Here is a 24,626-nt window from a genome sequence, read left to right as displayed (position 1 = left end):
ATGCAAATGCATAATAATAAAAATGATACAGGACAACAGGTGAAACAGTGTAAAATACTACATACTACTCTAAGTATATTAAAATATTTATTTGGGGTAGTGAGGGGGAGTGTGAGAGGATTAGATGAACTCTAGATAGTGCAGAAGAGTGAGAGGGGAAGGGAGAGGGTATGGTATTAGAAATGATGGTGGAATGTGTTGGACATTATTATCCAAAGTACATGCATGAAGACACGAATTGGTGTGAATATACTTTGTATACAACCAGAGATATGAAAAATGTGTGCTCTATATGTGTAATATGAATTGTAATGCATTCCGCTATCAAATATAAATAAAAAAATTGAAAAGTAGAATATTTAAGTAAAATGGACAGTTTTCGAGAAAAATAAAATACAAAAACTGATTTAAAATGTGGAAGAAACTCTCAAAGTTATTAACCATAACTTTGGAGAAGTCAGCAAAGAACTTACCAAAGCATAAACGTCCTTCTATACATCAATTAGAAAAAGCCAAGTACCCCTAAACAAAATGAGCAGATAGAAACAGGAAATATACCAAATAACTCATCTAATCCTATGACTACTCAAGTCACTGGAAATAAAAAGCCTGCAAATTAAAAGCACAATTTCTCACTTTCTTTTTATCAAATTACTGAAAAATCACTCCTAGTTTTTCACAGTAAGGAAAATCAACCGTACTGTAGCCGCATGAATATAAATTAGCACAAACTTTCTAGAGACCAATTAAGTAGCATACACTCAAAGTCTAAAATCCCTTCCACCTCCAGAAACTTGGACTGGATATTTGATACTGGTTACTGTTAAGCCTCAGGAGTGAAAACAGTATTGTGGTAATACGGAGAAATGTGCCTACTTTTTAGGCTCACCTAAGTATTCAAGGGTAAAAAAGATGTGATACATGAGTAAAAATTGAAGCAAATGTGCCAAAATATTGTTATATCTACCCTGAGTATATGACGGGCCATCAAACTCTACTTTTCAGTATGTTCGGATATTTTAAGAAAAACGTTTTAAAATATGTTTTGTAGAAAAGTCAAGCGAAGACTCGAAATTGCTCACCATCCGCCTCATAAGTGAAATTGGCCAACAGTATCTGCACATCCCACTCGTACCATATCTAGACAGTGAACCCACGGAAACCATCAGAAAGGGGTCCCAGTTGACCAGTCAGGGTTGGACAGGTTGGGCATATTATGCGGGACCTACAGATAGGAGCCAAAAACCAGCCGTTCCACGCTCCGAGCTCAGTGCGCCTGCGCAGTGTAGCACTGGCTGCTTACTCAGGCACAGCGGAAGCGCTGGCGCCCCGAGTCACGTGGCCATGGGCGGAGGTGGGGCGGGCCGGGGACGTGCTGCCGCGTCCTCGCTGGCTCACTGGGCGGCGGTGGAGCATGTGTAAGTCGCTGAGGTTTCTACTGGCTCGGAATTCGACTAGTGTATGCCTGGCTGGATCGTAAGGCCGGCGTCTGCGAGGACGCGGCGTGGAGGGGAACGGCAGCCGGAGACCGGCTGGGCATCCCTTTCGGAAGCTGGACAGTCCCGGCTTCGCGGGTGTCGCCTCTCGGCCAGCGGCGGGGATCATGGCTTCGCTGGCTGACCGAGTACGGGGCAATGGGCGAATAGCTGCTGGGCTCCTGTTCAACCTGCTAGTGTCCATTTGCATCGTGTTCCTCAATAAATGGATCTATGTGCATCACGGCTTTCCCAACATAAGCCTGACCCTGGTGCACTTCATGGTTACTTGGCTGGGCTTGTACATCTGCCAGAAGCTGGACATCTTTGCTCCCAAAACTCTGCCTCCCACCAAACTCCTCCTCCTGGCCCTCAGCTTCTGTGGCTTTGTGGTCTTCACCAACCTCTCTCTGCAGAACAACACCATAGGCACCTATCAGCTGGCCAAGGCCATGACAACGCCGGTGATCATAGCCATCCAGACCTTCTGCTACCAGAAAAGCTTCTCCACAAGGATAAAGCTCACGCTGGTGAGTAACTCCAGATGCCCGACGCACATCCCTAAACACTTAACTCCTGAACCCCACCTCCTGGACGTCTTTCTCTCCGGGAAATTTGAATGTACATTGTTTAACCTGCGTCACGCTCTTTCCCATCTTCTTGAGTCATTTTCTATGAGCATGTGAACTTAGGGTTTATTTGGGAATGCAGGGGTAAGAAAGCCTTTGTTGGGCTCTTAGTCCAGAAGGGTGTGCTAGTGTGGGTTTTAGCAACTACTGTTTAATGGAATCTTCAAATTCTGTGATTGGAAAGAAAAGAAAGCTGTAAAGAGGGGTGCAGTGTAGTTCAGTGTATCAGGATATCTGTACAAGCTCAAACTGAGAAACAGCCCTTCTCCCCAAGGGAATCAAACCACAGATGATGAATGTGAAAAGGTCTAGAAAAAAATGTCTCAAAATATGTCTGCAAGGACATACTGCAGAGACATCTGCATCTTTAAATGAAAGGAGATTCAGTAGAATAATATCAGCACTTAGTAACTTTTAATATTTAAGATCTTAATGCTTTTATTGTTATAGTTACATGTTGTTTAGGCATTACTTTTGTGTTCCATTTACTTACCTGTGTGTGTATGCATGCATGCGGTAATTTCTTGCAAAGCACAATGCATAGACTCATTATTTTACCCCAAATTCAAAATAGAACAAAATGTGAGCATCAATATGGAATTATAATATTTCACATGTAAGAAAAAGAATGAACAATTTTCACAAGTGAAAAAAAAATTATAGATTTGTTGCTTCCCAGATATATGTGTTTATGATTATTAGCCTTGTAAGACACTGTGAAAGGAATATTAAATTTGTTTCTTGAATTTAATCTGAACAGAATTTTACTTCTTTTTCTTTACAGATTCCTATAACTTTAGGTGTAATCCTAAATTCTTATTACGATGTGAAGTTTAATTTCCTTGGAATGGTGTTTGCTGCTCTTGGTGTTTTAGTTACATCCCTTTATCAAGTGGTTGGTAATTTTTTTTTTCCTTTATGTGCCTTTTTAGCAGATGTCATAAGTTTTGAAGCTGTATCCCAAGGTTTAGAAAATACAGTATAGAGACAATAGACTGTTGGGAAGAAACCATAATTGCATAAATTGACTCAAGGTGAAGAGAAGAAAACAGAGAAACTTGGGTGTGTGATGCTCACCAAATACCTGTTTGTAAGTGTATAATATCCATGCTTAAGAGTGTGAGTTTGGGATGAAGTTATGTTATTTTCTGGGAAATCTTTACAAAACTTGAAGTAAGACTTTATTTTAATGGGCCGGGGCTGTAGCTCAGTGGCAGAGTGCTTGCCTAGCATGCACGAGGCACTGAGTTCAGTCCTCAGCACCACATAAAAATTATCAAATCAAAGGCATTCTGTCCATCTACAACTACAAAAAAAATTTTTTAAGACTTTACTTTCTGAATTCATTAGTTATGTTATTATTTACCCTTTAATTTTAAAGTTGCTGTGAAGAAGTGAGTGCACTTCCAGACATCTGAACAGAAAAGGAAATTTTTGCTTTCATAGTTGTTTTTTTTTTTTTTGCCTCAAAAAATATGTTGCTATATATTGGCTTTTAATAATTTATTTATATCAATTGAGTTTTTTGTAGAAATGGGTATCTCACTTCTTGTTCAAGCACAGTGTCTTGCCTGTGACAGCATTCTTAAAAATTTGTTCATGGATCCATTTACTTTATTACCATAAAATCCCAACACGGTCATTTTGTTTCTCATATAGTGGTGAAAAAGAACATGGTATAGGGTGCAGTGAAACAGTATTCTCTCTATACTGAAAACCTTGGTTTGGAATTTCTGGGTGTGCCTGCATGGGGAATCAAAGCCAAAATGTGTAACCAATTTTATTTTTTTCACAGACATCCACTGGTTATAAACGGAGGCATTCTTGTTGGGAATGTTAGGAGTTCAGTATTGCAGCCCTAGCATCTTAAATTCTCTGGTAACGATCATTTCAGCAACGTTGTCATGAAAAAATAGTATAGTCACGAATACATTTTTTAGTAGCAGAGAAGCAGTTTAAACGAAAGATGAGACCAGTGTCATGAAAGGATGAAGCGCTCACTCAGTTTTGTTACTTGGCTCCATGATATGCTATGTTTTACTACAGAGAATGATCTAAAGAATAAGGAAATTTAGCTTTGTTAATTAAAAAATCGTATTTGGTACACTTCAGTGAGTATAAATTTTGTTACTAGGCATAGTGAATATTACTATTTATTTTTATTAAATGCATTTTTTGCATTTAACAAAATGTATGGATTAAATATTCACTAAAATAGCAAGAAGTTGTATCTTGAATATTAGAATTTCTTGTACTTACACATAATTTCAATACAGAGTACTCATTATGTCAGTATGACCATTTTTGTTCACAGAAGTTTCAAAGCTACTGTAGATTAGAATCAAGGGTTCTATATCTCTAAGGTAGATATTTGAGATGAGATTGACCAAGAGGGGTTGTAAATGTGCAAATGTTCTATTATCAGTAAATAGTAGAAGTAATATAATGGAATACAAAGATTTTTTTTAAAAAATCCCTTTTAAAGAAATCTGTATCTGCCCATTGTATCCCAGTGTGTTCTAAGTTATTTCTTCTTCTACTGCTGGGGTAATTAAAAGGAGTTGAAAGAAGAGTGATGAGCTGTAAACTTCAGTTGTACAAAATAGTTGACTCACTCATTCACTCAGCAGACATCTTTTCTGCTTTATGTTCATCTTTAAGGATACAGAGATGAGCATCAGCTATAATCCGTCATTGTAGAAACATGTGTAGACAGCTGGTCACTTCAGCGTGTGAGCCAAGTCCTGAAGAAGACCAAGGAAGAAATGACAGCCCTCCATCCAGGGTGATGAGGCAAGACCTGAGGGAAAGTTAACAATTTAAATTGAAGGATGCACAGGAGTTTGCTCAGCAGTGAAATATAACAGGTCTTTCCTTGAAGTATGTGTGAAAGTACAGAGCCCTTTGGGAGAACCTGATTTATTTAGTGAGGTTAGACTGTAAGTATACTGTGGAAAGAAGAAACCAAGCAGTGGGTGATACCAGATGGCAGTCTCCTGTCATGCTAAAAAAGTGTCTTCATTCTGCAGGCACCACATAAAGGAGTTTAGGTAGGGGAGTGGCTTGATTATGCCCTTTGTTTAAGGAAAATCACTGGTGGCAATGAAGGGTACTTAAGGGAAGTGAGAAAGGGTGACAGCAGTTAGGAACCTATCCGTGCTTCTAGGGGAAGGCAGGAATGGCCTGGGCTAGGCAATGGGAAGCTGAAAGATACTCCAGAGACCTATGGGAGGAAGAACCAGTGGGGTCTGATGAAATGTGAAAGTGAGGAAAGTAAGGAGTAGGATCCTTGGGGGAGATGATGGCATTTATTATTGAGGTGACACAAGAGGAGCTCCTTGGTGGAAGGAAGGAAGGAAGCAACTTGATTTTAAAGAAATTCTTGCAGGCTAAGTAAAAATGGCTAGAAAGTTGTGGAAGGTGCTAGGGTAAAAATACTCAAGGAAAGCCGGGAGTGTAACTCTTGCTCTGGGTGTGGTAGAGCACTTGCCAATCATGTGTGAGGCCCTGGGTTCCACGCCAGCACTGTGGGGTGAGTGGGAGGAGTGGGAGGTGAGAGGAAGGAGGTCAGAGCTGAAGACATCAGCAGATAGGAAAAAAGATTAGTCCAGAGTATCCTTTGGATGAGGCAGTCAAAGGAGATGGTGCCCTTTGGGAGGCCATTAGAGGGGTTGTGGACAGAAGCCAGGCTGCACTGCAGTGAGGGACAGCAAGGCCCACCATTCCGGGCAGTCCTGTGGCAGAGGTGGAGGCTGGATGTGAGCCTAGTGAGGCTGGGAAAGGAAAGTTGCATTCTCTTCATCCCTCCATGTTTGCTCACTGCTGTGCCCCCAGTAGCTGGCAGCAGAAGAATCAATTCTTTGTCCTTCATATTCACAGATGACTCTTAGTTAAAACTAGCAGGAATATGGCTCAAATTTCCTGCTCTTTTTTTTTTTTTTTTTGTCTTGCTGAATTTCTATAGACTGAGAAGTTATGTAACAAGATACCCAGATCTACAGGAGAAAAGCTTGTAGAAGTCATTCAGAAGCCTTGCTGTTCTTGCCAGATCTTATTCAGTTTTACTGAGCATTCTTCAAAGCCTCCTTTTCAGTCCTATTTGTGAAGCATTTTGAGCCCTGTTGGGATTTGAGGTTTTGAGGTGTTATTTCTACTGAATGACAGTATTTTGTGGTTTGTGATTATCCAGCGTACCTGGGTCAAATGGGGCAGGGGTGATACTACCACAGAAAAGACATCCAAAGAGATGCCATTGATTGAATTTTTTGAAGTGACTGAAAAGACCACATACTTTGGCAGCCAACTGGAATAACCAGGGTTAATCTCCTAGTCTCTGAACTGCCCTGTGCCCCATCTTCCTTTTCAAATTTTTTATTTGGGCCATTTTTAGGAGGAAATGAGGTCTGTCATTGCATGTGTATTCCTGTTTATCCCCTAAATTTCTACTCCTGCCTTAGAAAAAAATCTCTGATTTATATGGTTTCCTATATCCATTTGCTTCTCCCTATTTAATAGGATCAGGAAGATAGAAAGGGTTTTTCTTCCTTGTAAAGAATGGAGAGGAAAATAGTTTATCAGAAAATGAATTTGTAGAACTCTTTTCATCTGTGGTAATTAAAGAGCATTCAGATATCCTACTGATCTTAGAAATCTTGTAGAATAATTAGGAATTTCCTCTCCCCCAGCCTGTACCCCATGTTTCTGTCTGTGTGGCTAGAGTTGCAACGTTGATTAAGTGATGTTTTTCTCTTGTGCCTGACCTGTTTATCTCCTAATTTTCAGTGGGTAGGAGCCAAACAGCATGAATTACAAGTAAATTCAATGCAGCTGCTGTACTACCAGGCTCCAATGTCATCTGCCATGTTGCTGGTTGTTGTGCCCTTCTTTGAGCCAGTGTTTGGAGAGGGAGGAATATTTGGTCCCTGGTCACCTTCTGCTTTGGTAAGTTCTAGCTGTTTCAGTGTCTAAGTAACAGTGTAATAATAATATCTTTGTTTTTAATATATTTTTTTTAGTTTCAGAGCACTATCTCAAATCCATTCTCATGTTTAATCTTCATAATTACCCTTTTTTAAGGAAGGCAAGGTAAGGATTATTTTCCAGACAACAGAATTGAGGCAGAAAAGGTAAAGGGACCTTCCAGGGTCCAGTAGCCAGTCAATGGCAAAACCAGAACTACAGTACAGATCTTATGCCTGGTTACTGTTCTGACCATGCCAGATTATAGCCAACAAATAATTTGGACATTTAATTTTATTGGCTTTCTTTTTATATAAATAGTATGTACTTAGCTGATTATGGTGTTACTCACCTGTATTCCCAGCAACTCGGGAGGCTTAGGCAGGAGGATTGCAAGTTCAAGGCCATCCTGGGCAACTAAGTGAGACCCTGTTTCAAAAAAAAGAGCTAGTGATGTAGTTCAGTGGTAGAGCACTCCTAGGTTTAATCCTCAGTACTAAAAATATATATATATTTTTTTTTTTTTTTAAAGAGAGAGTGAGGCGGGCGGGGGAGAGAGAGAGAAGAGAGAGAGAGAATTTTTAATATTTATTTTTTAGTTATCGGCGGACACAACATCTTTGTATGTGGTGCTGAGGATCGAACCCGGGCCGCACACATGCCAGGCGAGCGCGCTACTGCTTGAGCCACATCCCCAGCCCATATTATTTTTTTTTAATGTGCTGAGGTTCGAACCTCGTGCCTCACTTGTGCCAGGCAAGCACTCTACTACTGAGCCACAACCCCAGCACCCCCCAAGATTTTTTCATATATGTAAAAAGTACATGATTATGTTGTGGATTTTGAACTTACAAAAAAAAAATATGGAGAAAGTGGAAGCTCCATGACTTCCCGCCACACTAAGATATTTAGTTACCATTTTGACAATGACCATTTCACAGGTCTGTCTCTCTGTCTCTCTGTATCTGTATGCGTGTGTGTGTGTGTGTGTGTGTGTGTGTGTGTGAGTGAGTGAGTGATTTTATCTAATAGAATCATATCATATGCTTTTTTATCCTGAATTTCTTTTCCCTGTCCCTCCTATCCATGTACACTTCAGCATCCCATTCCCCATGTGTACCCCTAGTGTTCTATAATATCTTTCTCCTTGTTACATATACCCATTTAAAGATACAGTACAGGGGCTGGAGTTGTGGCTCAGTGGTAGAGCACTTGCCTGGCTTACATGAGGTCCTGGGTTCGATCCTCAGCACCATAAATAAATAAATAAATAAATAATCCATTTATAACTGAAAAATATTTTTAAAAAAAGATATAATACACACAGATTGTGTTTTTGACAAACATGGGATCATACAGGTTTCAGAGATTGAACTAGTTGAAGCATGAGCTACACCTCCAGCCCCTGCACATGCTTTTCTTAACAATACCATGAAAATCTCTCCAAATTATACTTTTTAGTGTCTGTATAAATAATCCTTTTAGGTATTCAATTTTTTTTCCTAGTCCTTGACCACTATGAACAACATTTTAATAAACATTCTTATACATGCGTTGTGTGTCCTGATACTTTTTATTTCCCCTTTATGGAATAGAGTCTTAGGAGGAGAATTGGTAGATCAAAAGTGTATGTACTTTGAGGACATTTAAGTTAGAAAACATAATCACCATTGTCTTAGTTCAGGCTGCTATTACCAAAATATCATGGACTGTGTAGCTTAAACAACAAACATTTTTTTCTCACAGTTCTGGAGACTGGAAGTCTGAGGTTAGAGTACCAACCAGCTCAGTTGGGTTCTTGGTAATAAGGCCCTCTGTTTACAGAGGGCAGTCTTTTCCTTATATCCTCACCAGAGGGAAAGAAAGGAGAAGCAAACTCTCTTTTGTCTCTTCTCCTAAGAGCATTAATCCCCTTTGTGAGGATCAATGAGGTGACTTAGTCACTTCCTAATACTATCACAATTTAGATTTCATTATGCAAAGTTTGGGAGGAAACAAACAGTTCATAATACCTTACTTATCGGGAACTTTCACTTCTAATAACTTTAACCTTTGAAACAGTCAGTAGGAATGTCTTTTTTGGTGGTGGTGTTAACTTAACCAAATACTTACTAACCCTTCATCTTTTCCAGGCATTATTCAAGCACTTTGCAAATGTTAACTTATTTACGCTTCATAACTTTGTGAGGTTAAACTTTGTGAGGTTAAACTTTCATAACTTTGTGAGTATTAACTATTTTTACTCCGGGGAAACTAGAGACAAAAGAGTTATTATGTAACTGACCTGAAATCCCACAGTTAATTAGTGATCCCACAGTTAATTAGCGGAGGCAGAATTTGAATCCATGCATCTTGACTCCAAAGTCCTTATTTTTCACCTCCTCCCCACTCACAATTCTGGAGATTAAACCCAACCAGGCAAGTGCTGTACCCCTGAGCTACACTCTCAGAATCCCTCCCCACCCTCCTTTTTTCCTTTTTTTTGGAGTTGGGGTCTGCTGTTGCCCAGGCTGTCAACTTCTGGGCTCAAGCAGTGCTCCCCTGCTTCAGCCTCCCACATAACTGGGACTATATGCAGTCATCACACAATCACCATATTTTTGAGTACTCTACTGTGCTGCCCCTGAGACCAATAATTATTTCAAATTCGTATATTTTTTGTTATTGTTCTTTTTAGATACACATACAATATTATATATTATATGTCATACACATTCACATACAGAATACATACAGAGTGTATTCTGACATATTGTACACACATGGAGTATGACTTATTCTAATTAGGATCTTATAGTTTTACATGATGTGGAGTTTCACCGGTAGTGTGTTCATATGTGAACATAGGAAAGTTATGACCAATTCATCTACTGTCTTTCCTATTCCTATCCCTTCTCCCTTCCCTTCATTCCCTTTTGTCTAATCCAATGAACTTCTTTTCCCACTTGAACCCCCCTTATGTGTTAGCATCCACATATCAGAGAAAACATTGAGCCTTTGGTTTTTTGGAACTGGCTTATTTCATTTAGCACAATTGTCTCTAGTTGTATCAATTTTTCCAGCAAATGCCATAATTTCATTCTTCTTTATGATTAATATTCCTGTGTGTGTGTGTTTGTGTGTGTGTGTGTAACATTTTCTTTATCCCTTCATCTTTTGAAAGGCACCTATGTTGGTTCATAGCTTTGCTATTGTCAAATTTATATACTTTGGCGTATATACTTGATCCTAAAGTAGAAATCATTGGACCATCTCTCAAATAATATTCCTTTTACTTTGCAAAAGTCCTACCATCTGGATTAATTGGTCTTCAAATATTGCAGCTTGGACACTTGAAACTAGAAGAGAGGTTTTTCGTGGTAGACCCCTGACAGGTTTTGAAAGAGGAAAACAGCAGGAAGTCCATAAAATGTACAAAGAAACTAAGAGTACAGCAAGCTGAGGCTATGTAATGTAAGGAAAAATCACCTTGGTTCCTTGATGTCTCTAGGGGGCATCATTGATTCAAAGTAAAACATGTAATGGTCTTTTTAATCATGTGCCAAGTCATCAAGAAATAGGTATGTGACATTCTGTGAACCCAGTAAAATTAACAGTGATGCATTTTATGCACGTTTTCTTACTTTTTAGCAGACATCACAAATCAAATCAAATGAGGTATTACTGTGTTTACCTAAATAGGACACAAATTCAACTCCTGGTCCTCTTACAACTATACTGATTTTAAAAGTGATAAAATTTATATGGGACAGAAAGTATCTTCATATACAGCATTTCCCTTGGAACTTAGGCTTCTTAATAATTTAAATCATAGCTAATATTTTATCTAAATTCAGAGATAGAAAATGATTTTATGTCATCTTTAAAATTTTTTTTTTAGTTATACATGGACACAATATCTTTATTTTGTTTATTTATCTTTTTGTGGTGCTGAGGATCGAACTCAGTGCCTCATATGTGTGAGGCAAGTGCTCTGTCACTGAGCCACAACCCCAGTCCTGATTTTATGCTTTTTAAAATAAAGTGGGAGCTGGGGATGTGGCTCAAGCGGTAGCGTGCTGGCCTGGGTTCGATCCTCAGCACCACATACAAACAAAGATGTTGTGTCCGCCGAAAACTAAAAAATAAATATTAAAATTCTCTCTCTTTAAAAAAAAATAAAGTGGGGGTGCTGGGATTGTGGCTCAGCAATAGAGCACTCACCTAGCCCATGCAAGGCCCTGGGTTCGATCCGCAGCACCACATAAAAATAAAGATATTGTGTTCAACTACAACTAAAGAGTAAATATTAAAAAAATAATAAAAAATAAATAAAGTGGGGAGCTGAGGATATAGCCCAGTTGATAGGGTACTTGCCTCAAATGCACGAGGCCCTGGGTTCAATCCCCAGCACCACCAAAAACATAAAGTAGGGTAAGTTTGAACAAAGCACTATTTATGTATACTGTGATACAGTAGCCCATTTGTCCCCTATCCTCAGCCAAGTTGGTTTCTTCCCTGTTCTGTAAGCATACTCTATACTTACACTTTGACCTATGCTGTCCCTGTGCTTGAACCCTACCCTCTCTTTCTTTAATCTATACATGTTTTTAAGATCCAAAGACTTCTCTGTCTATCCCATCCCAGAAGGACCTCTCCTGCCTTGAAATTTATGTAGGATCTATTGTCTGTTTGCCTGCTAGTGAGGTAGACTTGTTTTTCATCTCATGAGCTGCAAGTCTTCTATTGCACTATTATTCTGTGATTAAGAGGCATCATGGCAGAATGGGTTAAAAGCCAGGACTCCAGAACCAGTCTGCCTTCGTTTAAATCTCAGTGCTGCCCTTTACTAGCTCTGTGATCTTAGGATGATTACTTTACCTTTCTGCACTCTGCTCTCTCATCTGTAAATAGGGATAATATTTTTTTCATACCTATTTTATGGCTGCTTATGAGGATTAAATGATTTAATACATGTAAAATATTTAGAACAATTCTGATTACGTAAGTATCATATAAACATAAACTTTGATATCATGTCTTCTAATTTCTAAGCTCTTTGAGGGCAGGAACTTTGTATATATTATGTTTTTCAGGAGGGTTGAACCAGTTTTATTGATGTCCAATAAATATTTATTATCTTTATTTGAATAAGACTAAAAATGAGCAATTCAATAGAAAAAGACCTAGAAGGTAGATGCCAAAATATTTATAGGTGTGGTAGTTGAGATTGTAAGAATTCCTTATCCTTTTTTTTTCCTGATTTTTCTACAATACATATGTATAATTTTTATAATAAGAACTTATTACACCTGGACATGGTAGTATGTGACTATGTGACTATAGTCCCAGCTGCTAGGGAAGCTGAGGCAGGAGTAGTTTTTGTTTTTGGTACCAAGAATTGAACCCATGGGTGCTTAATTACTGAGCTACATCTCCAGCCCTTTTTATATTTTATTCTGAGATAGGGTCTCGCTAAGTTGTTTAGGTCCTCACTAAATTGCTGAGGCTGGCTTTTAACTCACAATCCTCCTGCCTTGGCCTCCCAAGCCACTGGGATTACAGGCATGAGCCACCACATCTAGCCAGGAGGATTCTTTGAATCCAGGTGTTTGGGCAACACAGCAAGACTGTCTCAAAAAAAATTATTACAAAATATTTCTTCCTTAGATGGATAAGAAAAATGAACCTAAAATTCATATTCAGAGACAGGCTTTATTACAGACTTTTCTGTTGATTCTTGTGGGCAGTTATATTTTTGAATACTATTCATTCATTGTGCTCTTATACTCTTAATTTTTTTATTTTATAAAATTTTTTGGTACTTGGAATTTGAGCCAGGATCACTTTACCACTGAAACCACATCCCCAGTCCTTTCCTTTCTTTCTTTCTTTCTTTCTTTCTTTTTTTTTTTTTTTTTTTTTTTGGTACCAGGGATTGAACTCAGGGGCACTCAACTACTAAGCCACATCCCCAGACCCATTTTGTATTTTATTTAGAGACAGGGTCTCACTGATTTGTATTTTATTTAGAGACAGGGTCTCACTGAGTTGCTTAGTACCTTGATGTTGATGAGGCTGGCTTTGAACTCATGATCCTCCTGTCTCAGCCTCCCGTGCACCACTTTACCTGGTGCCCTTTTCATTTTTTATTTTGAAACAGTGTCTTACTGAATTGCCTAGAACATGACTAAGTTATTGACGTTGCCTTGAACCTGCAATCCTCATGCTTTAGCCTTCCAGGTCGCTGGAATTATAGGCTCTGTGTTTGGCTACTCTCAATTTTTGTGGTCTCCCAAATTGATTCTCTTTTTCTAATCTTTGTTTTTAATGGTTGATATTTGAGGGGTGTTTGTTGTTTTGGTGCTGGGGATTGAACCTGGGCCTTGTGCATGCTAGGCAAGTGCTCCACCACTGAGCTATCTCCCAGCCTGATACTTGAGTTTTTAAAATGCCTAATAAAATGTATTTTTACTTGATTATAGTGCAGTGCTTCACATTAATGATTTTTTTGATTCATTTGTAGCTTATGGTGCTGCTATCTGGAGTAATAGCTTTCATGGTGAACTTATCCATTTATTGGATCATTGGGAACACTTCACCAGTCACGTATCCTTTCAACAATAACTTACAAATGCGTAGTCTTTTATGTTTCCAAAATTCACATTCACTACCTTATTTGAGTCTTATACTAACTATATATGCATGTCCTAAATTGAGTAGTGTTGATTATTTTTAATCTTTTTCTGTTTATTTCCCCACTAGAGTCTTTAGAACTTTAAAGAAATAAGAACTGAGGAAATGAGTTCACTTGCTATAGCATGAATGTTTTTGAATTTTTTTAAGTAATTGGTGACTATTTATCTTACAAAAATTAACTTAGAGTACCATTCCTTGCAGATTGTGGAATTAAATATTTGTTGAATGAATAACAGGGTGGAGGCTTGAGTTTCAATTAGTTTTCAGTAATAAAATAGAGGTGTGGTTAACCCATGTAACAAAAGATGTTAATTTCAGACTCCTGGCAGCTGATTTGGCAGTGTGTCTTTGTACTAATTTCGTATGGGTGTGTCTACTGTTTTCAATGTTTTAAAATTTTATTTTGAAAATTTATTTTAAAAATGAAGTCATTTGTTGAAGGTCAAATTCAGCTGCCCATTTTCACCATGCAGCTTGTCATTCTGTTTCTCTTATATTTGTATTTCATTCTGCCCCACTTAGGCAAATGCAAATCCAGATCATAGAGGTAGTTTAGTATTGTTTTATCAGAATATACTGATTTATACAAATGAATAAATACTGAGATATCAACAGAATAAAATAAATAGCAAATTTGCTATCAATAAATAACAATAATTACACTTTTTTAAAAAAATAATCCTTAATAAATAAATTTATACTAGATACTATTAGATACATTTTGTGTATATTGGTCCATTTAATTCTCACAGTAGCTCTTTAAAGTGCATTCTATCATTTTATTTTACAGACAAGGGAGTAGGCACAGAGAGGTTAAATAGCTCATTTAAGGCCACACAGATGAGAAGTGTGATGTCCAGATTTGAACTCATACAGTCTAGTCGGATGTGGACATGCGGATCATGTTGCCAAATCAAGGTACCCAAGAATGTGTCCTAATTAAAGACATTCCTTCATTCAACAAATATTTATTGAATATCCACTATAAACCACTCATTGACTTAATAAATACTTACATACCAAAGGTCTACTATATGCCAGCCACTGGGGATACAGTAGTGAACCAAACAGATGAAAATCTTTGCCTCCTCAGGCTTAAATTCTAGTGAGGAATACAGAATATATACAGACTATAAAGTTTTTAAATATGCATACACAGTGTTGGGTAGTGTTAAGTGCCAAGGAGAAAAAAAAGAAAGCAGGAAAGTGGATGTGAAATGTTGGGGACAGGGTTGAACTTTTAGGAAGGGTAGTCAAAAGGCCTCTACAGGAAGGTGATTGAGTAAAGACCTGAAGGAAATGAGATTGCCCCATGCAGATTGGGAGAGAACATTCCAGGCAGAAGCAATAGCAGGTGAGAGGCCCGAGAAACGGGGATACCTGCATGGAGCAGCATGTGCAGAGGAGGGGATATGGTGGGCTGAGAGGTAACGGAACCAGACTGAATGGGGCCTCCACATAAGGACTATTACTCTGAATGAGCTGGGAAGCCGTCGGAGTTTGAAGCGAGAAGATGACATCAGGGTTGTTGACATTGTGGGCTGGACAGTGCTTTGTTGTGGAAGCCTGTCTTGTATGTTGCAGGTTGTTTAGCAGCATGCCAAGTCTCTGCCAGTAGCACACCCAGCCCTCAGTTGTGGCAACCAAAAATGTCTTCAGACATGGCTCATGTGGCAAAATCATCCTGGTTAAGAACCACTGGACTGAAAGAGCTAGGAGAGGAGGGAAACTGACAGGAGGCTACTGCAGTATTCTAATTTAGAAATAATTGTAGTTTATTACTAGGGTGGTAGCAGTGGAATGGTGGGAATGATTGGATTTGGGATGTATTTCCAAGTAGAGCCAGTGTGTTTTGCTGACCAGTTGGATGTGGAGAATGAGGAAACAAGGTTGACTTACATGGTTTTGGCTGACACAAAGGTGGCTGAGACAGGACAGCTCAGAGGATACTTGAGATGAGGAAAATGGTCACGTGCTTAATTTTGGATAAACTGAGGGTTCAAGGAAAAAGTCTCAGCCAGGGGTATTTCACATAGTTGGAGTGCATAGGTGCCTGGTTGAGACTACTAAGCAAACAAGTAGAAAAACATGTCCAAAGATTGAATCCCAGGGCACTTCAGTGTTTAATGAGAGGAACTAGGTGGAAGGAAGGAGAGTGGTGAAGGACAAGAGTAAACTACTGGGTCAGTTGTCACTGACAGGTCAGGTACACAGAAGGCTAATAATGGATCAGTGGGCTTACTGAGGTGGAGGACACTGGCAGGGGCATTCTGGGTAGTGGGTGCAAAGCCTGACTGCAGCAGAGTGGAGGATTGATAGAGGAAAGGAAGAATTAGAAATACCAGAGATAGACTGTGTGCTTGTGCTTTCTCTCCCTCTCTCTTTCTTCCAATTTATAAAGAGCAACATTGAAGAGTTTAAGTTTGCCTTCCCTTTAAAAATATTTTTAACATATCATGAACTGCTTAAGAGAGGCTGGGGGAGTAAAGAAATTTAAAACTAAAGCGTTGGAGCCAGCACATGGATTTTATATGAATGACTTGGAAAAACCTTAATTCCACTGTGAGTTACGGGCAGTATACTAGATCAGAGCATAGACTTGGAGTTAAAGAGATTCATCTGTGTTTGGATGCTGACTCTGCCACTTAAGCTCTTTGATCTGAAGCAAGTTACTTAAAGTCCCTGCACCTCTGCAATTGTAAAATGGGGAGTGGGAGTGCAGTAAAGGGAAATGTGCGTAATAGGTGTTAACATAAAATGTCTAGTGTGGCATGGTTGGCATATAGTATCACTCCCTCCCGCCCTTTTCCTCCTAGCCTTAAGCATACTGAAAGTGTTTACAAGGAGTTGGCTCCTTGGCACCTTCCACATCTCACCTCATTTGCCAGGGAAAGTTTATTAGAAATACCACTATGCAACATAACTATAAAATGTTGTACCAAAGATCCTCTCTGTACCTTGTTCTAAATTTCATTCCTAACTTTGTATTTTAGCCCTTTGCTCTTTGAAAAGGTCAACAGGAACAAATGAGAAAGTCATCTGTGTGTGTGTGTGTGTGTGTGTGTGTGTGTGTGTTGCTTAGGACCTGCTCAGAAGAGCACAGTGTCACCATCTTGTCATTTTTAAGTTGCTAAAACCTACCTGAAGAAACTAGAACTGACCCAGCACTTCACTTAGGTTCCTTAGATAAGTGCTGCTGTTTAGTCCGGGTTTCGTGGCATTGTTTCCAGCCACCGGACGCCTTTGTTGTGTGTATGTGCCTAATATCTAGCTTATTATTCCTTTTTATCCTTATCCAAAAACCTCAGCTATAACATGTTTGGACACTTCAAGTTCTGCATTACATTATGTGGAGGATATGTTTTATTTAAAGATCCACTATCAATTAATCAGGGTCTTGGCATTTTATGTACATTATTTGGCATTCTTGCCTATACCCACTTTAAACTCAGTGAACAGGAGGGAAGTAAAAGTAAACTGGTACAACGTCCTTAAGATTTTGTGGAGAAAAGAAAATCGCCCCCAAGAAGACAAAGAACACTCAAAGTGTGGAAGTTACTTTCAAAAAAGAAAAAAAGAATTACAGTGCAAAATTCATGGAGTGGTTTACAAAAAGCAATACAAATTTTATTCATTGGTATGACTTTTTTTAGTACCTTTCTTTTGAACTTAATTTTCTAAAACCAAAATGGCTTATGCTTCTTTTCAAAGATGATTATGTGGGATATATAGAATGGTTTGGATATACCAAATAGATGAAAATTAAATTTCTGTAATAATGACAAAGGAATTTGTATTCCAGCACTGCAGACCTTCTGTAGCTTTTCAGTGTTCATGTTCTTCTGAGGAAGGACACATTGGACTCCTCTACTTGCTAGTAGATGTTTTCCCAATGTGAGATTTATTATAATTTTGGTCAGAGGGCTTAAGGGGTTCTGGGGATCAAACCCAGTGCCTCATACTTGCTAGACAAGTGCTGCACCGCTGAGCTACATCCCCAGCCCAGTCCTCAAATTAGAACTTAAATCTAGCATTTCTGTTTTAATTGACTTAGTGCAACATTTTAATTACTTCATTTCTGGAAATGAAGTGTTTATAGAAAGCAAAATATAATGGAGAAAATGATAATAAAACCAAATCAAGTTATAAAAGTACTTCTTTTCTAGTAGAAAACTGATTTTAAAAAAAAAGTCATGTATTTTCAGGCCAGAAATATGTGCCTATAGGCATGGCTACACAAGAGGCTATAGCAGGAGGGTCATTTGAGCACAGGAATTTGAGGCCAGCTATGACAACATTGGAAGACTGTATCTTTAAAAAAAAAAGAAAAAGAAAAAAGGGCATACATTAAGGAAACTTATCTTCTATATTTTTTTAACTTTCAGTAAACTCTAGAAATTATTGTGGAGTTAAAAAAATTAATAATAGGACTGGAGCTGTAGCTTGGTGGTCAAGCACTTGCCTCGCATGTGTGAGACACTGGGTTTGATCCTCAGCACCACATAAAAATGAATAATTTTTATAGAAATATTGTGTCCATCTACAACTAAAGAAAACTTAAAAAAATAATAATGAAACCCATATTTAAATGGCTCAAATAAAAGATTATAGGCTCCCTGTAGTCTGCAGAAAGCCGTGGGTTCAATCCACACACACACACAGGAAAAAAAAAAAAAAAAAAAGATCACAGAACTGAGTAGTTTTCCTGATAACTGCTGCCAAGGCCTCATTGAGCATTTATTTCATATTGGTAATTTCATAACACCACCTCACTCCCTATCTCCTACATAAGCAGCAGCCATGGAACTTTGTTCATTGAAAATTTGGAGTGAATTATGTCCTGCCTGTAATATGACCAAGTTTCATTTTTATGCAGCAAGTGAGGATAAATGCTATTTAAATACTAGGCACAAACTAGTGAAAATATGAGGAAAGATTTTAAAGAAAAATAGTTAATATTTAGTTCTTTTTCTAAAGGAATACTTTTTAAAATTCAGGTATTGGGGAAATATATGATTTCCACTTGAACAAATATAGTGCCACATACTTAATTATGAAGTGTATTCCTGCCTTCCAGTGTCTTGACATTTGAGCGTTAAAAGCAGTTGTCGATGATCTCACAATAAATTGAGATAGATCATTCTTCTTATAATAAATAATTCTTTTTCTAAACATTATTTATAAATTTTCTGTGAGAAGGTAACTTAAAGACAAAGAGTACATGTGTACAGTATACCTTCAGTGAGATGATAAATTTTATGTTAATGTTTTTACTACAACAAAAAAATACAGATTTTTTGGATTATTTTTTCTGGTCCATTCAGAATAAAAAACCTCACCAAAAACCTATTTTGAAAAGTTTCTGTTGATCTGTTGTATGATTAGAATATATGGTGTTCTGTTTTTGTCTTAAATATTTTTTGGCTTTCCTCATTTTACAGATATATTTTATTGTGCTAAGAAGTACAGAGCACTTCAATCATTACCACATGAACTTTGGGTATTATATTTGTCTAAGAAGTGTTCTCATTGTGGGTTTAAATGAACATAAATTATATCCCAAAAGATGAAGAAAAGTATTTTATTACAATGAGGAATATTTAATTTCTGTGCACTAAGAACAACTGAATTTTGATATGTGCCATGTACAAGTTTTTTATCTACAAATAAATTGGGAACAGAGTAAATGTGTGAGGTTGTAATAAATGGTGTTGGTAGGAATGCAGTGACAAAGAACACAAAAGGTGAAGGATACGTGTATATAAATGAATAAAATATGTACCACTAGAACTAGAGTCTGATATACGTGTTTGCCCTGAAGATGATCATCATATTGAAAAAAATCCTGGGAAAAATACTTTAAATGATAGGGGCCAACCACAGAGACAGACCAAAGACACAAGAGGAAGCCTGCTAATATATATATGTTTGTGTATGTGTGTGTGTGTGTGTATACATATATATATATATATATATATTTTTTTTTGTACCTGGGATTGAACTCAGGGGCACTCAACCACTGAGCAATATCCCTAGCCCTATTGTGTATTTTATTTAGAGACAGGGTCTCACTGAGTTGCTAAGTGCCTTACTTTTGCTGAGGCTGGCTTTGAACTTGCAATCCTCCTGTCTCAGCCTCCCAAGCTGCTGGGATTACAGGCGTACACCACTGTACCTGGCTGCAGCCCGCTATCCTTTTGTTACCAGTGTTACTGAACTTAATTTTTACCCTATGTTAAATGCCTAAACTTCAAGTTTCACCTGTTAAAAATAAGGAGCGCCTCTTGTTTTCACATTTGTCTTGGATTTTAGAGTCAGTTGAAGATTAACATCTCTGTACACATAGGGCAATGCCAGTCTGTTCAACCTCCAGATGTGCAGATGCCAGTGAAGCCAAATTCCACCTCCCTTGTAAAATAACATGAAGGACAAATCTTTCTTTGTGTAAGCAAACTCTCACATGTTTCATTTCTTTTTAGACAAAAAATGTTTTTCATGGTGGTGGTGGGGATCAGACCCAGGGCTTCAAGCCCAGCTTAGCGGTAAGCATTCTACCACTGAAATGTACCCCAGCATCCCTAGTCCTTTCTTGTTTCAGTTCTTAAGGTACTTTTCAAATCTTACAGTATTTATATTATGGAAGCCTTAAAATTTATTTCAAAGGAACAGCATTGATCAAGCACCCCACATTCATTCCATAAATAAATAGTTGGTGGGTAGATGAATATGCAAGAAATTACCATTTCCCATTGTTTATTTAAGAGCAGATTACATTAATTAGAAAGATTTTGTTTGAATCTTTTAATACCTATTTTTATGTGCATTTTTTATTCATAGATTGTATTTTAAGAAAGTATGTGTCACAAACAGTATGTAAAATAATGTGACTTGTCATTTAATTTCTTTAGAAGACATGATTTCTTTTGATTTTTCAAAGTTGCTTTATAGTTCATATGAAATTATTACTTGATGGATTATTTATGGGTATTTGGAGAATATTTTTGCTGTGCTATTTTAAATTAGAAAACAGCACATCAGGGGCTGGGATTGTGGCTCAGTGGTAGAGTGCTTGCCTACCATGCATGAGGCACTGGGTTTCATCCTTAGCACCCATAAATGTAAGATAAAGATATTGTTTTCACTTTAAACTAAAAAATAAATACTAAAAAAGAAAAATAAAACAACACATCAACCAAACCATACTGATCTACATTTTTCTATTTAAATAAAAATATCTCATAAGTACTATGCATTCCGCAAGAACAAATATGCATATTTATTTAATCAGCTAGCACTGTGGATTTGTTTTTCTTTTTAGAGGAGGATAATTTATTTGGGGCTCATAGTTTCAGAGATCTCAGTTCATAAATGGCCAACTCCATTGCTCTTGGCCTGAGGTTAGGCAAAACATCATGGCAGAAGGGCATGATGGAGGAAAGCAGCTCAGGAAACAGCAAAAAGAAAGCAAAGAGAGCGAGCTCCACTCACCAGGGACATAATATAAATCCCAAAGGCACATCCCAGTGACCTACCTTCTTCAGCCACTCCCCACCTACCTACAGTTAATGCCCAGTTAATAAATTATCAGTGGATTAATGCACTGAATAGTTTTAAATTATTAGAACTTAATCATTTTACCTCTCAACTTTTTTGCATTGTTTCACACATGAGCTTTTGGGGAACACTTAATATCTAAACCGTAACATTCTGCCCCTGACTGCCAGATGCTCATGCCCATCTCAAAATGCACAAACACATTTACTCCATTTTAAAAAGTTCTCGTAGTTTTACCAGTTCCAGGATTGCCCAAAATCCAAGTCCAAAATCTCATCTGAGACTCAAGGCAAACTCTTAAATATTTTCCCCTATGAAAATCAAAAGTGAGTTACATGTATCCAATATATAAAGGCACCGAGTAAACTTTTCTATTGCATAAAGAAAAAATAGGGGCATAGAAGAGATGGGACCAAAGCAAGACCAAAACTCAGCTGAGCAACTATAGTTCCACATTCAGCATCTGGGGCACATGCATCATGATGTTCTCTCCGAAGGGTTTGTAAAGCTCTGTCCGTATGGGCATGCTGGTTGCAGCCCAAATGGCCTCTCTCTTTGCTCTTTTCTACTTGATTCCTGAAGCTTTCCTCAGTAGACAACTCATAAAACTGGCCTCTCTTAATCTTGGGGTCTCTACTGTGGCTTTGGCTTCCTTCTCACATCTTCACACCTTGCCCTCTTATGGGCATCCCTCAGGCTTTCTGACCATGCTACACTTTGCCTGTCTTTCCAGGCCTTCCTGCTGAGAGCCACAGCCAAGTAGGAATGAAGCATGGCATTTTTGCCAGAAGGGAGTGGTTGAGAGGTGACACCAGGGAGCCATTGAGATGATGATGGTTATGTTAAGCTGTGTATTCAATTGTATATTAGACCCTTGCTGTCCATCCTGGCGCCCACTACTTTGGAGTTCCCAGCTACTTTGGAGAGTTGGCTTGGTTGGGGGAGTGCCGGAGGAGGGATTTCCGGTTGGTCCCTTCCAGGACCCAGTGGGTGGAGATCATGGGAGTTCGGATAATAAAGGAGTTCCTATTTTGAACCTACAAGTGCCTCATGGTGGCTCGGTTATTTTGTGCCCAGCCAGACTGCGGCACCTTCCTTTGATATCTGGGTGGAAACCTCCATGACTGACTAGTATCCTGCATACCTGCAGAAACAGTACCATGTGGTTGCCACTAAGGTCAGAGTGTCACCATCTCAAGCAGTAGCCAAACCACCTCTAGGGTCCACACCACGGCTGAACCCCACCCCCTCGAGGCAAGCAGAGATCCCACTGTTCTCTTCTCAAAGGAATTTTTACTTTTATACCCTTTAACATGAGATTGATTGCCAATTCCTGAGATTGCCTCTAGCCATCTTTCCTCTTGTCTTTGGGTAAAGAATTTATCATTTCTTTAGGGGCTGTAATGTCTTTAACAACTATAACCTCCTTAACATTAGTTTTACTCACACTTTTATAGCCAAACTAAGTTTTTCAAATCTTTCAATCTGCTTTCTGCTCCTGATTACCACAGTAAACTTAGCTAAAAGCTGCCAGTAATATCCATGCCACTGCCTGAGTGCTATGCTGTCTTGAAATTTCTTCTGCTGAACTAATTAATCCATCATCTTCAAATTTAGCCTCCCCAAAAGTCTCAGGATATGAGCAAAATGCAGACAACTTCTTTGCCAGAACATAATATGAATGACCTCTAGTCAAACTTCCAATAGAGTCTTCCTTGCCCTCTGAAACCTCATGAGCCCACTCTTTTCGGTCCACAGTCCTATTGGCATTCTGGTCTTTTTGAACGCCCAGAATCACCTATTAATCTCTGCTTACAATATTATAAAGTTTTTCCAACTTGTGTTTCTAAACACTTCAAAATTCTTCCTCTGGCAAACCAGCTCCAAAAGATTCTGAATCATATGGTCAGGTTAATCACAGCAATGACTCCACTTCTCAGTAACAATTTTTGTTTTAGTAAGTTTTTACACCGCTGTGACCAAGAGATCTGACAAGAATAATTTTAGAGGAGGAAAAGTTTATTTAAGAGGAGGAAAGTTTGAGAGCATTTCAGAGGTCTTAATCAATGGATGACTGACTCCATTCCTCTGGGCCTGAAGTGAAATGGAACCTCATGGCAGAGGGTGTAGAAAAGGAAAACCAGTCAGGACCAGGACGTGGAAGTCAGGAAGTGGGACAACTATGGATTTCTAAAGAAAGAAAAAAGTTTCCTTTTAAAATCAAACGATCTGTATCAACCATATGTCTTCATTTCCCTTTTTCTGTTTGTCTTGCTCACCCCCAGGTCAGTTTCCTGTTTTCTCAGTTCCTCTTTTCTCAGTTTAAAATCACTTTGTGCAAGAGGAATATGTGGGCCCTAATAGAAGATCCGAGAGGCCAAAATCAGTCTAGTGAGGAGATCTACTGGAATCTCCACTACTAGGCCTTCCTATAGGAATGATCAGGTTCTCCAAGCTTTTCTCTGCCTGGAGTTTGAAAGAAAGACCAACCCTTTGAATTGAAATTGTTAGAGAATTATGAAGGAACTCATTAGCCTGTTAGAATCAAATTATTTCATACAACTTAGGAATACCAAAAAACACAGTTATCATAAGACAGTTAGTTTCCCAGCCAAATGTATATCCCTATTCTTTTTTTTCTTTTTTATTTTTTGTAGTTGTAGATGGACAGAATGCCTTTATTTTATTCTTTTATTTATTTATTTACTTTAGTTGTAGATGGACACAATACCTTAACTTTTTAGTTTATTTTTATGTGGTGCTGAGGATCCTCACAAGTGCTAGGTGAGTGCTCTACCACTGAGCTACAACCTCAGCCCCTATTTGTTTATTTTTATGTGGTGCTGAAGATTGAACCCAGCGCCTCACATGTGCAAGGCAAGTGCTCTACACTGAGCTACAGCCCCAGCTCCACATCCCCATTCTTTGCTCATTCTAGAGACTAGAAATGCTAAATTATAATTTTACATTGTTGCTTCATAATTAAGGGTGGTCATGTGACATCTCACAAGTGGAACATTATTGGAATATTATCTGGTGAGGATTTCTGGGGAAACTTTCCTGAATAAAGGAGTGAATGTGACTGGCACTGCCCATTCCTGCCTCTTTCCTGATTTGAATTTTGCTGATTGAGGTGAAGAGAACCTAATTAGCAGTTTTACCATGCTGGACTATTAAAACAGTGCCATCTGATGCCCATCTAAATTCTTATTCTAGATGAAAAGTAAAACCTATTTAGTTAAGGCACTTAGTGTCTAAGGCACTTTAGTGTTTCATTACTTACAGCTGCAAGCATGCCAATGAACACCTGGGGGTATAAAAGGGTGATCAT

The 24,626-nt window shown here is 38.4% G+C and overlaps 1 protein-coding gene across 1 annotated transcript; it reads left to right on the top strand.

The window, feature by feature from the left end:
• Positions 1-1,403: 1,403 nt before the first annotated feature.
• On the top strand, positions 1,404-17,381 carry Slc35e3 (solute carrier family 35 member E3). The gene is made up of 5 exons (XM_026386685.2): positions 1,404-2,005; positions 2,889-2,999; positions 6,887-7,045; positions 13,569-13,651; positions 17,050-17,381. The coding sequence occupies exons 1-5, from the start codon at positions 1,604-1,606 to the stop codon at positions 17,234-17,236; spliced, it is 942 nt and encodes a 313-aa protein (XP_026242470.1). The 5' UTR covers positions 1,404-1,603; the 3' UTR covers positions 17,237-17,381.
• Positions 17,382-24,626: the final 7,245 nt, after the last annotated feature.

Source organism: Urocitellus parryii, chromosome 5, assembly GCF_045843805.1.
Source record: "Urocitellus parryii isolate mUroPar1 chromosome 5, mUroPar1.hap1, whole genome shotgun sequence".
Lineage (NCBI taxonomy): Eukaryota > Metazoa > Chordata > Mammalia > Rodentia > Sciuridae > Urocitellus > Urocitellus parryii.
Note: the sequence above shows the minus strand (reverse complement) of the source record. Positions and strands in the feature narration are given on the sequence as shown.

Bases quoted from the DNA above. Each gene is read 5' to 3' on its own strand.
- Slc35e3 (XM_026386685.2), top strand. From the start codon at position 1,604: ATGGCTTCGCTGGCTGACCGAGTACGGGGCAATGGGCGAATAGCTGCT. The intron at 7,046-13,568 runs GTAAGTTCTAGC...ATTCATTTGTAG, and splicing joins CCTGGTCACCTTCTGCTTTG to CTTATGGTGCTGCTATCTGG. The intron at 13,652-17,049 runs GTATCCTTTCAA...CAAAAACCTCAG, and splicing joins GGGAACACTTCACCAGTCAC to CTATAACATGTTTGGACACT.